The sequence below is a fragment of the Hippocampus bargibanti genome, linkage group LG12, assembly GCF_051943395.1.
Source record: "Hippocampus bargibanti isolate YZ-2025 linkage group LG12, ASM5194339v1, whole genome shotgun sequence".
Taxonomy (NCBI): domain Eukaryota; kingdom Metazoa; phylum Chordata; class Actinopteri; order Syngnathiformes; family Syngnathidae; genus Hippocampus; species Hippocampus bargibanti.
The window spans coordinates 280,213-294,152 of NC_142745.1; the positions used below are offsets into that span (position 1 = coordinate 280,213).

A 13,940-nucleotide genomic window follows, 5' to 3' on the forward strand; every position below is an offset into this window, starting at 1 on the left:
ATCACAGGTGGTTCGATGTTTCCGCCACAAAAACACACGTGTCACTTAGTCTAAGGCAGTTTTCCATTTTTAGTATGAAGCCGCAAAATGTCGTGAAAGTGCAGTTTGGGCTGTTGAGAAGTCATCTGAAGAAATGTGACTGCGAATGTGTGAGCGATATGTCCGAATAGCAGCTGGCATTCCGACATGGCCATTCACGGGCTCATCGCCCCTCGCGCCTTTCATAGCATAGCAAAGAATAATTAGAATAAGACCAACGAATGGAAGGCAGCAGGTACACCAGTCGTACTTTGATACAACAATTTGTGAGCGAGCAGCCATGTTTTTGCTTTCAACAGGATAATCCAATTATGTTTTAGGACACAAAAAAAGCGGCACAACGCCCTCGAAAAGAAACCGTTTGTGGAGGCGGAATACTTCACCATGCAAGAAATAACAATCCAACTCTGACACCAAATGAATTACAACATCCATTTTTGTTGACAACCGACGCGTTTTAAAAAAATAATAAAAAAAGAATGCGACATTTTTTCCAGCTCATCTTGGCTGTTTTGGAGATGAAGCCGTTTTTCATTAATCTGTCAACTTTCATTATGACTCGAGAAAATCAAATTAGTTTGCCGTGTCTGACAGTTTTTCCAAACTAATTTATTCTGTCAAGATAAATGCGGCAGATGGTGCTTTTTCACCAGTGGATCAGGGACGTCTGCTACAAGCTAGGTTTTGAAAGCAAACACGAAGCTGTAACATCCATTGACAAAAAAGATTGTCTCACATCTTCTGTCCCACGTACTGTAAATCCGCTTCAATTCCAAGCGGCGACAGTTCTACGTACACATGAGCAGCAGGGTGGATGAATAATTGGCATATCCTCCTCAGCGGACCGAGGTCGCCATTGAGTTCTTGGTAAAATAAAGAGAAATAAGTGCTATTGTATCGCTTGGTCCATTTCTAATATCGACTAGTAAGAAGTGGCAATCATGCTAAGCATAAAGCAGGTTATGCTGAGCATCAATAAATGGAGACATTTGTTGGCTGATCAGATCAAGTCAACAAGACCATTTTAGACTTACCTGGACTGAAGCACATTCCTAACTGGAGTACATACTGTATGTACCTCATGTGATTAGAGAGACAGAGTCAATCGCACTGCACAGCATGACAATCATCCCATTCTCTGAATACATTTCCATGAAGGCTCTTTTGTGACAAAGCCACAAAACCCAAAGGAGCTGAGCTTCAAAGAGGTCTTTCATCATCAATAGAATATTAGCCCACATCAAGGTAAATGACGGGAGGATTGTATTTTCTCCGTTGAAGGTCCTGTCAAGTGCGCAGAGGTTAATTGTCAGATCCAAGGATAGATTTGCATCAATGTTTGCAGAAAGAATAGGGAATCTTCCACGCGACCGACCGACCGACCAACCGACCAACCGACCGCTATCCCTTTCCCTCGCTCTGATTCATCTTCATGAATTATGCAAATGCAGGGATAGGTCCGCTTGCAAACTTTATTGCTTCCCAGAAAGTGTGTGTAAGGCGAAAAGTACGTCTTCCAAACATTTATTTCCCATAAGACACCATTAAAATGAGAATAATCCGTACCCAGGCCCCCATAAAACATCATTTTCTACAAAATAAACATTAAAACTACACAAAATACACCTTATTTCATGTATAATAAAATGTGCTATTTGGATTGTAATTAAAGAAATAAACTGTACTGTATAATAAAGTTGTTTTATTGACCTTTGTGATGGTAGTTGTCAATGGATGGCTGTGTATAATCACAAAGCCTTTTCCTGCTGCCTGTTTGGAATTCATCGCCAGCTCTTTATTAGATTGGCAGCGGTCTCGGGTGGCTCGCATGCAGGAGTGAGAAATAAGTCATTACTGTCATTGAATGATTTTTAAGCAAACAAGCGCCATCACTAAACAGCGCCCCCCTAACTCCTTTTGCTTCAACGCATCCGGTGGGCTGGATTTGTGGGACTGAGAGTTGACACTATTTTTGCCCAACGATTATGTTGGATAACATGATGTTTCTGCAATGTTTTTTTAATACTTGTGGTGAACCCGCCGTGGATTGACAATATCTTCAGCTATATTATAGTTAAAGTGCCACCTAGCGTGATTTGCACGTCTGGCAGTGAATGAGTGAATCCACCAATCATTGGAAAGGTTCCTTATTCCATCAATCTGTCTACTGAGTCACCTGATCAACCAAAGAACTCTGTAATCAAGCCCTACCTACTTCCTGCACAATGATCCTTATTTCTATGAATTCATCCATACAGGATCACCTATCCACCAGATCAGACATGAACGCCTAGTCACCATCCATCCATCCATCCATCCATCCATCCATCCATCCATCCATCCTTCCTTCTTGTCCACCAGTCACTGCCATCCATGGATCGATCCAGTCATTGGTCTATCGTGCGACCCTCTGGTTCTGCGCTTCCAAGCTGACACTTTGATTGTCTTTGGACAGGCAACTTTTGGTGATTGTGAGATGCGGCACCCTGGGGGAAATCATTCGGACACCAAAGAGCGAAGACGGAAAAGGCTCTTTACAGACAGCAGGATGGATTGTTTCAACTATTGCTCAAAACAAACAAAAAGGCTCATGCGGTGAAGACGACTGGCTGGAAACTAATCAAATGGCATTCGGGGTGTTTCAGGGTGAGAGATAATGATCTGTCTCTATTAGGACTACATTTCAGATGGATTTCTTGCTTTTGGAGATGTCACAAAGAGACACTTTTCTGTTTTGTGCAGAACTATTCCCACTTGTGTAAAATCCTGAGCTAGCCTTGCCATGTGCGCTGGAAATACAAACAAACCGCATTTTCCATTAGGTTCGTTTTATTGAGATCATACTGACATTTGTAATCAATGGCGGTTAGCGGGCTTTGAAACAACAAATAACATTAAAATGTTTTGGCAAAAACTCTTATTTGCTTTTTTTATCAGAGCGCCTTCACCTGTTCTAGATTTCGAGCCTTTTTTCAGCAGTGACTTGATATCCTACAACCAGTCAAGGAAATATAATGTAGCTTCTTCATAAGGCTGAAAGGAATGAAAATACGTACTTGATCTTCAGAACAAATGTGCATTGAGTGTCTCTACGTGGTGAGAAAAAACACAAAGGTATCACATCACATTTTTCTTTCTTCTTTTTTTTTGTTGCTCTGCTGTAGTGATAACCCACAGTCTTTCAGCTAATAAATATCTTCAAGTTGGAGTCCTCCGTTCTGTTGGAGTCAAACTATAATACAAAGAGACATTTGGTGGGGTCTCCAGACACTGATGACTCTAAAATTGGTAATCTGCAAACACAGTCCTAAATGAAACCCCTTTCCGTTTTCCTTTTTGGAGCGATTGTCCATCCATGACCTAAGTCACGATTGGTCTCTCGTTCCTAACAATCTTCAGAAGAAAAAATAAATAAATAAATAAATGATATCCAAGAGTCCTACTGTGGAATAAAACGCCGTCTGGTCCCAAACAGACAACTACCGTGTGACCTAGAAAGAGAAAGAGAGAAGAGTTACAAAGTAGTGCTCATAAACAACAGTCCATAAAAAGTACAATCAAGTGCATCTCGCCACCATCAATCATCACGTGAACGCCGCCTTCTGCAAACGGGGATCTGCGAGGATCGATTGGGTTGGACTTTTTATTATTTTCTGTTTGGCTCTAACAGCAACGCTGAACCCAAAAGGAAATCAAGAAATGAAATCACGTGAAAATGAATGCACGCTCAGATTTGAGACTACTTTACAATTGAAGTGGTCCGAATAAAGCCCGGGCCTAATATCATTTGCTGCCCCCCCCCCGGGAATTAAAGTTGATCCAATTTTCCACTGAATTGTGCTGACTTTGTTTGGGCTACTTTGGAATATCACTGCTGGAAGGATATGTGTGGACAATCCTGATAATCACATCCGACCCCGCAAATTCCTGTCAAACCGATGATGGGATCTGTGAAAGATAATACTAATCGGTGATCTGTTGGTGTAGGATGTCTCCAGAGTCATTTTCCCCACAAGGAACTGATCCGAAAAATGATTGAGCTACACCAAGGGTGCGTCTGTGTAGGATCTCATTCGTAAAGGAGCGGTCCATCGAGGAAAAGGTTTCTTCAGCCGTCATCTGTACTTCTTTCAAGGTGTCGGACGCTTTGCGCCTCATCCAGGACCCGAGTTTAACACCTGTGAGCTCGTCAATCGTGTATATGAAACATATTCAAGACTATATAGAGTATTTATGTGGACAACGCAGAGTTCGGCCTTCCTTCGTGATTGTGATGTGAAACTTTATTTTTGGTCTTCAGCGCAGTGGAAAATGTGGTATTTCATAGGACGACCAAATTGATTATAAATACTACCTGGTATGTACTCAATATGCAGCATTTCAAGAATATGTTCCAATTGTTCGCTTTCACTCAAAATTGATTCTAAACATTGAGAAAGCACAAAGTACAGATTTTTTTTTTCAGGGGCACTTAAAAAAACATCCATGTTTTATTCATATTTTTTCATATGACCTCACCCTAAAATAACCCAGAGGCCCAAAGGCAATCACTTTGCAATCATAGAAAGATCCACTTGACATTTGACGAGACTGCAACGGATAAAAACCCTGCGACATAAAATCTTGTTATGCTTTTTTGCAGAGGGAATTTGGGATGATCTTTTTTGGTATATAACCGTTAATTATCTTTAAAAAAAAATCCGTTTCAACGGCTGAAAATGTGCTCGGCCTCTTTTTGACAGGGAATTCTGGAGATGATTATCAAAATTTGACGTGGTCCTCCTTCCCTATAAGATGAGCAAAAAATGCTTCACAATTGAACATGGCAACTGCATCTGATTGGGATTCATTGGGAGAAATTCCCTGGCACCAGCGTACCAGGCCTGGAATTGGCTTTTCCATAACTCCATTTCGGACTTAGGTTCTTCAATTTTTTTCTCGATTATGAAAGACTTGTCCACCCAGTTCAGTGTCCATTTGTCAAACTGGTGTCTGGGGTGCTCGTTTTTATTTTTATTGGGGGGGCACTTTTCAGTCTGCTCTGATGAATGAGTTCCATGGTCAAGACCTCGAAAATACTTTCTCTTCCACCACTCGCTCACAGACACCGGCGAGTTTAATCAACATGACAACCAGAGAGCTACTTTGGAGTGGGAGGAAATGAAAACTAGCAATTTCCACCATCTTGGTGCCCCCAAAAGGGTGATTTAATTGTTAGACAACCATTAATTAAGCCCCAAAACCTTACTTAGTTACGCCTACTAAAATCCACAGTTTGAAATGACCCAAAGATCTTCATGGTAAAAACATTTCCTCCATGTTTTTGAACCCTCAAAATAATTGGTGGCTGCAAGACAATTGTATCACTTCATCTTGATGTCAGGTATGCTACGACACGATGCGCTGCGCAGGTCCTGCTGTGTAAATATTTATTGACATTACAGTAACAGATGCTGCTCTTCCAAAAGCAACATGGTTCCCCCCCCAGAGTGTGATAATCCAAAGCAGAAGACGAGGATTACTGTGTTGGGATACGCCATCTCATTTTCACTTTGGGAAAAGTGTGAAGAGAAACAACAGATGATTGTTTCTCTCTGGCTACACTTGCGGCAGAAGGCGAGAGATGCGGCGGAGGCACGACCCGACACCAAAGCTGCACCGGGTTTGATGCTTATCGGCCGCTTTAGGATCAGACAAAATACTTGATGAGGGTTCAAAATCACCCACCAAAATCCGCATAAGTGATGGGCCTTAGTACACACAGATATTTTGTATTTGGATATTTTTGAGGCCGTACCAATCTACTGTGAGCCGATGGCCAGTGTTACAAATCATTTTCAGGGCACTTTTTATTCAGCAAAAATGCATTATGCAAGAATTGTGAAAAGAAATATTTGTCAAACTGATAGAGAATAATAATAATAATACATTTTTATTTATAAGCGCCTTTCAAAACTCTCAAGGTAACTTTACAATCACGGGATACGTTTTTCTGCGGGTGAAATGAAATGTATTATTATTATAATAATAATTATTATTAATCGGGATATTCAGCGACGGATCACCCCCCAACCCCACGGCCCATGACCCCCCCGCCCCCCAGATTTAATTTTTTTTATTTTACTTCCCACATTAAAAAAAAACATGTTAGGTGAGATATCTATATGCTATCTAGCTGACTAGCTAGCTGACTATCTATGAGCTATACACTATATCTAACTAGCTGGCTAGCTGGATATGGTTCTAGTTGGCTGGCTAGCTATGTGGCTGGCTATTTAGTGGCTATCTATTAGCTAGATAGCTAGTTTTCTATCTATTTGAGTTACGTCCGGGTTAAGTGAATGCTGGCGAATGTGGCTGAATAGAAAGTTTCATGCTGTTGTATGCTCCGTTGGCCGAACACAAAGCCCACAATGGAAGCACAGAAAATCTGGGGCTCAATCTGAGGTGAACAGACACAGGCTGTTAAACTGTCATCCTCAAGCCTTGGGAGTAATTTAGGACTTGGTAAACTCCTTCGCAAGACGAGCTCATTAGCCAGGTTGCAAATCAAGCAGTCATGTCTATGAGGTGTTGGTTTACGGATATTGGTGCTTGGGACGTCCAGGGACAGTGCGTATTCGTATCAAGTAGACTGTGTTTTACTAATGTATCACTTCAATTTGCATCTCCTCTCAATCAAAAACTCGGCAGAGGGTTGCAGAGGTTGGGCGTCGGTCACGAATGGCATCTCTGACGGAAACTGATTGTATTTCTTTGTGAAATATACACCAAAAAGTGGAACGTTCAACACAAAAAGTTAATTTTACGGAGAGTCTTGCTTGCGAGGTGTGAGAGCGTGCAATAAAAAAAGCCGCCGGTTGCCTTCACTTCCTGTTAATATGAATGAATCCAGTGTGGTTGTGTGAGTGTGGTGTTGTTTTGCACATTTTCCCCGGTGACCCGTTGCGCACTCGTTGAGGATCATTGCTGCAGTTGTCAGGTGAGGACAAAAAGAAAACACATCAAGGGCCTTTTTTATGATTTGATTGAGAGCGAGATGCGCTGGTGACATGACGAAGCATCGCTGTCGCTGACGAAAAGGAAGATGATGCCAAAAAATGGACTATCCACATTCTACTGTCACACAATAAACCAGATCAAATTGTACGTATTGTACGTGGTTTTGTTTTGCTCTTCAAGGTTAAGATAAAACAAAGGCTAATGAAGAATGAAGTCATATGAGAGATTGGGCATTGATCTCCAGCAAATATTGGATCTATTTGACACCAATTTTCAGGCAGCCGAGGACCTCTGAGCCTAGATACTGCAGCATTATTATACATTTCTCCACTGCGAGACTAATAAAGGCAAATCCAATCCAATCCAATTAGCGCCCATGCTTCTGTGGAAGTGTCGCGGTTTGGAATTGAAGCCGATTGATGCGGGACGGGAGATGGGAGACAATCTCTTTTGGGCAATGGATGCTACGGCTTGGTGTTTGCTTGGAGCAGACGCGCACATTGCACCACGACGTCCGTGATCCACGGGTAAAAAGGAGGCTTTGAGCCTCTCCTCTTTCATCGAGAATGGCTTCATGCAATAAAGAGGCTGCAGAAAGTGCTTCAGATTGAATAACTGTCTGTGTCTTTTGTGTCACATTATTTGCTAGATTGTTTTCTTGTTGTTTTTGACTGCAAGATGGCGCCGCGAGAGTGGCTGCCTTTACAGCAGCTCCTGTATTTGCATTTTGCGTTGTGGCGCTCTGTGCGTCTCCTGAAAAATAGTTTGTATGCCACGGTTTAATTTTCACCAATTTAACGTTGGTAAAGCGAAAAGTTCATAAGCCAAGGAGTTCGTAAAGCGAGGTCTCACGGCGCTTGTTTCTGCCTCCCCCTCCGTGGCAGCGTTGGAGGGCCGGAATTATTAACCCGGCTGAAATAAAAGACTGGGCTTGCTCCGGGTCTCCCGTAGACATGAATAATGGACAAGGCGACACGGCGTTTGACGAGTCAAACAAGGAAAGGCGGCAAGGTGGCAGAGAGGTTTGAGGTGTGGTGGTGGGGATGCCATGACAGATGGCCGACACCAGCCCGGTCCTTCATCTCCACTTCAAGCCTCCCTCGCAGCCCTGAGCGTGTCCTGATATGTGATAATTGCTTTTCTCTTTCAAGGGTTCTTGAGTGTCGACGGCTTCCGCGACTCATTTAACACTCCAAACACCTGACCGTGTGTTACCGTACATCTCAATGTACTTTTTTTCTTGGTACTAAAATGAAACGCGACTCTCCTCCATCGACGCAATACAAGAATGGAATAAGACAACGTGGGACATCCTCTGTGTTTATTTCATAACTTATCAAATGTCAATCAATACCAAAGGTGGAGATTGTTAACTCATTCACTGCCATTCACAAATTTATTTGGGAATTGAAAAATATGACGTAAAGCGTCATTTCAGTTTTTCATGCTTGGGTGCCGATAAAGTGCTGGCCATGGCCTTTGGCAATGTTTTTACTTTTGGACAAGGGGGCGGCATTTCCCTATTTTTTCCATGGTAGCGCTTTGTTCCAGCTTCAGCTGTCTTTCAAGCCCTTTCTAAACCAATACAGTATGTATGTATTGCATTGTATTTTGGACAGCCACCCTCATTTCAAGCTCATATAACTCCAGACCCATGTCATTTAAGAATTAACAGAATTAATTTCTGATGAAAGAAAAGCGTCTAAGGTTTCTAAGGCTGTATCGAATGTTTACTCGGTCGTCAACGTCAATATTCTGTGGGTCCTGGAATTCAAGTGACAATGACAAAAAACCTCGGCACACGTCTGGCAGTGAGGAAGTGAACTTTGTTGACGATAGTAAATGGCTCGACGTGTCTAAAGGTGGAACTGGGCTGGCTTTGAAAAACCAAAAAACAATCAAAGGACAGAAAAATGTGATGAATTTGAAATGCAATTAGCGATACAGTTAAACAGAAGTTAAAATGGCCAGTAACAATGATTTTGACGACGTGGGCCAAATTAGGTTGTTATGGCAACACACAATAGATTGGACAAAAATAATCATCACCAAACGTCCAGAAACACATCCTGGAAATAGTGCACCCAAGTAATGCGCTAGAAAATTAAAAGAATTCATTACTGGGAAAACGTCAACTCTTTCAGAGACAACGATGGCCGCAATGGGCGGGCAGCTTGTCATGTTACGATAAGGTGACAGAGTGCACGAAAGGGTTAATATCAGTTCCATTGCAAATTGAATAGCCGACCACTGCCAGTCATGTATGATGTGCAAAGTGTGTGAATGCAGCCCACCTTAGTGGTCTTCACTTTGTTGCCTGTACTGCAGCTCCAGCCTTTCAAGTCCGGCAGCACTTTGCACTCTTCGCCGTCCATGCAGGGATGCATCTGGCACCACCACTTCTCAGCCACAATGGATGCTGTCGGAGAAAAAAGGAGAACAAGACATCTATCTACGGTTTTGCACATTTACATTTGCACAGTATACACTTGACATTTTTATTTTGTTATGCTTAGAATATCTTCTTTTCTATCCTTTCACCCCAACCCTTTTCAATTGCTGCTGTGGACTGCAAATGTCCCCATTGTGGGACGAATAAAGCTTTTCCGATTCTGATTCTGACTATAGATAGCTAGCTCGATAGATAGCTATCTATAGATAGCTAGATAGCTTGTAGGATAGATAGATCATTTGAATGAATGAAAATGTTCACTGTAAATAAAGAAAAGCTAGCTAGACAGCTAGACAGCTAGACAGACAGACAGACAATCTATCTATCTGACTAATTATCTATGTATACATCTATCTGAATAATTGAGAATTTTTACTGTAAACAAAGAATAAATCAGAAGTTGAAGGCATCCATATTGTAAAGTCAATAATCTAGTACTAAAGTATACGTATGCCATTCCTAACGTTGTTCATGTAATGAATGGCAAATGAATGATCTTGTGTGCTAGTAATTTATTCACTGGCAGCAATTTGAAACGTTTTAATACAATTATTATTATTATATAGAATGACTATTATTATTGTTGTTGTTGTTATGAGCTCCATGGAGGCGGGCGGTGCTGCAATCGGGTTCTTGGTGCTAAACTATGCCTGCCAAGTTGACAAAAGGCAAAATAAAACTCAGAAGTGTCCTCTTTGTCTGAATTTATCATCTACAACTTGTGTTCAATCACTTTCTTGTTGAGTCAATCCATTTGCTCAAGCACGGCGAAGCTCCTAAATAATATCCGTTTTTTGTTTTGTTTTATTCGTTTTTTTTAAACACAATATCCTTTCTATTTTAAATGTGCAGCAAGGGTTGTAAAGCAAAACAAGCCGTGCTGGCGCTGAATCTGTGAAGCTGTCAAAGAGCGGCCCAGAGTGACTCGACAAGTGTCAACGCGGAAGAAGCTCCCGTCAGGGAAAGCTTGAGTTATGATGGACTGATTCAGTTGCGAGAGCGGCCACAACCCACCAAATATCCAATGGCCCGCTCTGGATATTGTCTCCTCCGGAGAATTTCTCAAGCCTCAACGATCGAATATTGAATGAATCCATTGATTTGATCTGGGTTTATGGCCCACGACACAAATTTCAAAGTAAAATTGCATTTCTTTTCCCCCAAATCTTATTTTTGCAGTCAAAACAAGAAAAGCGAGACGGGCTTTTTACCATCCACGCAAGACGGAGCCGCCCTCGTCGTTCCCGCCACTTGTCCCGGAAAGCAGGAGCATTTGACAGTCTGCGATCGCTCCTCGATCTTGTTCTTGTTGCAGCATCGGTGTGCGGCAATCACCTCGCAGGTTCCTGCCTTCACGTGAACTGCAAGCACAAAAACAAACAGCTCTGACTATTTGTTTTCCTGCTACAAATCTAACCTATGGACCTCCATTTTGACGGCCTTTATTCTCTTGCAACGTGCAAGTGCAATGTGGTGCTAATCGAGATATAAATTGCTTTGCAGCAGAGGAAATTGCAGTTTTATCAATCAATATGACCAGAGATTTGGCATATGGATTGCAGTTTTTTTTTCACCAATTGAAGATGCTAAGTGAATCCTATTTTGATCACGCTATATTAATGAGATGAGGTTTTGATGCCAAAATAGCAAAAGTAGTGTAGATAAGGTACCATCGTTAGTTAGCTTTTAGATGGAGAAGGACATTATATACGGCGCTAGAAACCTCAGACAGTTTTCTTTCATCAGAAAGAGTTAATTCCTAAGTTATATGGGTCTGTAGTAAAAACGAGGTGAAAGTGAGGTCAGCTGTACAAAAGGAAAATTGTACCCCCCGCCCCCCGCGGAAGCGAAAAAAATAATAATAATAAATGTCCAGCGTCTAACCAGCGCTTTATCAGCAGTCCCCCACTAGAATAACCAAAAAATGAAGACATTACGGAATGGCGCTCCACGTCATATTTTCAATTCCCGAATGAATTCAGGGATGGCAGTGAATGAGTTAATGGGGGTCCGGTGTTGAGATGCTTGATATAAGTCTGATAACATCTAATAAACAGAAAATGTGTTTTTTGGGTTCGGGCTAGGGTTAGCGTTAGGGTTAAGAGTATTGTTATTACTGTTTTAGTCGTAATAATCGCAGTTATAGTAAAAATGGAGACATAGTTATGAAACATTAGTCATAATTGTCATTACTGACAGTTGTAGGCATTCAACTAGTAGTAATAGAAGCAATCAATAGCAGTAGTTGATGCCATTGTGTTGGTTGTTGCATGCCGTGAATAAAGTTTAGACAAACCTTTCACGTTATTTTGGTGAGTTTCAACAACTCCTTTGTTTCTAAATGACTATCTTTAGCGCTATATTTAGAAGAAACATCAATGGCTGCTCAATCTCAACCTCCGTGACCGTCTTTGGTGTTACCATATAGAGTATGTATCGCACTTCCTAAACACCTGTGTTATCAAATCACACCGTGGCGCTGACCAAGCAGCAGTGTTGCGGGGATCGAAGAGCTAATCTCCCACATCGCTGCAATGTTTTCATTGTTGAATACACAGAAGCTCGCTCGGTGAGCCCTCATGTATTATGCATGCGCACCTGAGGAGTTCACGCGGTGTACCGCAAACACACGCCAAGGAAACGTTCAATACAATTGCGCCATTGAGGAGCCATTTGTCTGCCAACAAGCAGCTGCCCTCTCCTTTCATATGGCGCTGTGGAGCAAAGGGAAGGTTTAGCCGGAGAACCCTGGTGACATCCCTCGTTCCTTTTCCTTTTGGTATTAAGAGTCTTGTGAGGCTCTTGGTGTAACTTGTGAGTACGAGCTTGCCTCAAACATATAAACAACACAACTTGTTGAAATCCAGGTCAAGCCCAATGCCGAGGAAGTCGGTCCGGCCTTGAGCGCTTGCTACTCCACTGACCCCGCACCTCTTCTCGAGGACGATTGGGTATACAACGTCCCTCTGCCTTTGTGAAAAGACATTACAGACGCCCGCGCAATCTCATTAAATCCATTGCAAATGCTTGTTGACAACCACCGGGCATCCTCCATCATTGCACCGCGTGTATTTGAGGCGCACTATTTGTGATTTCCAGCCAGAGTGGTGGCTTGAAGTTCAAGTTCAATTTGCAGCATTTGCCTTTTTTTCCATGTTAGCACTTTGTTCCATCTTCAGCTGTTGTTCAAGCATAGCGCAACCAATATGTATGTATTGCATTGTATTTTCAACAGCCGCCCTCATTTCAAGCTCATATAACTCCAGACCCATATCATTTAGGAATAAACTCTTTTTTCTGATGAAAGAAGAGAGTTTTAGGTTTCTTACACGGCATTGAATCTTGATGTAGTCCGAAAATGCGATCATCTGTGGCTTCTGCAATTTGAGTGACAATGACAAAAACCCTGGCACTAGAGTGGCCACATTTTTGCACATTGTCTGGCTCTGACCGAGTTAATGTGATAGCTTTTTTGGAGGGGAATGTTTGACTTTCAACTGGCATGTGTGCCAAGTGTGCAAATGGAAAGGAAGACACAAGGCCATCGCAATTACAAAGGTCACAGCAATTGAACGGCCGCGCTTAAGTCACTTATGTGTGCCAAAGAGGCTCTCTAACAAGGCCGTGAAATCAATATTAGCCCGTCTATAGCTGAGAAGGACAAAAGCATAATTCGTCCTATGAGGACCCAGAACTTCATTACCAAAGTGACAGCAATTACACCTCAATTAGTTGCTCGTGTCGGCTCTGCGGTGAATACAGCATACAAACACCATGTCCTCATCAACAACCATTGCGACGGACTTTGGCCAACGCTTGAAATGAGCAGATTTTGACTTACAGTAGCCTCGCCCCCCCCCCCCCCCCCCCCCCCCCCCCCCCAAGTCATGGGTGGAGTAACTTGAAGTCACGGGATGGACATTATGCAAATTAGCCTGTCTATCACAGGATTTCTTTCCCATAGACGTCTGTGTAAACTCTCAGTCGTACAGGAGTGGTCCATCGATGAGAAGGTTTCTTCAGTCGTCATCTGTACAAAAGTGAAGGTTTCGGACGTTTCGCCTCCTATCCAAGAGGCTTCGTCAGCGAACTAATGGGGCCGATACGACCAGTCAGACTTTAGTTCGCTGACGAAGCCTCTTGGATAGGAGGCGAAACGTCCGAAACCTTCACTTTTGTACAGATGACGACTGAAGAAACCTTCTCATCGATTTCCCATAGACACATTTTCAGAAAATGGCTACTCACAAAATAGTGACTTGGTTGTTTAATTTCCCACTTGACGGGTGACCAGGAACTCTTTATATACAAGCAATTAAAAAGTCCCTTGTTCCAGTATATGTTTCCCGTCTAAAGTTTGCAGTGGCGTCCGACTTCACTCTATCATAATGAAAGCCGTTTCTAGTGCTAAAGCCTCTTTGTGTGATGCTGCCTAGCGTTACACCAC

At 42.4% G+C, this 13,940-nt stretch overlaps 1 protein-coding gene across 2 annotated transcripts in view; it reads right to left on the bottom strand.

Annotated features, from left to right (window-relative positions):
• Nucleotides 1-2,862: 2,862 nt before the first annotated feature.
• Nucleotides 2,863-13,940, bottom strand: part of tafa3a (TAFA chemokine like family member 3a) — a 55,614-nt gene continuing 44,536 nt past the window's right edge. For both annotated transcript variants that reach the window (XM_089011249.1, XM_089011250.1), the window contains exons 3-5: nt 10,705-10,854; nt 9,336-9,460; nt 2,863-3,530 (exon numbers count right to left, since the gene is read on the bottom strand). In XM_089011249.1, the coding sequence (XP_088867375.1) occupies nt 3,519-3,530; nt 9,336-9,460; nt 10,705-10,854 (287 nt within the window). In that variant the 3' untranslated portion in view covers nt 2,863-3,518. The remainder of the gene's footprint in view (nt 3,531-9,335; nt 9,461-10,704; nt 10,855-13,940) is intronic.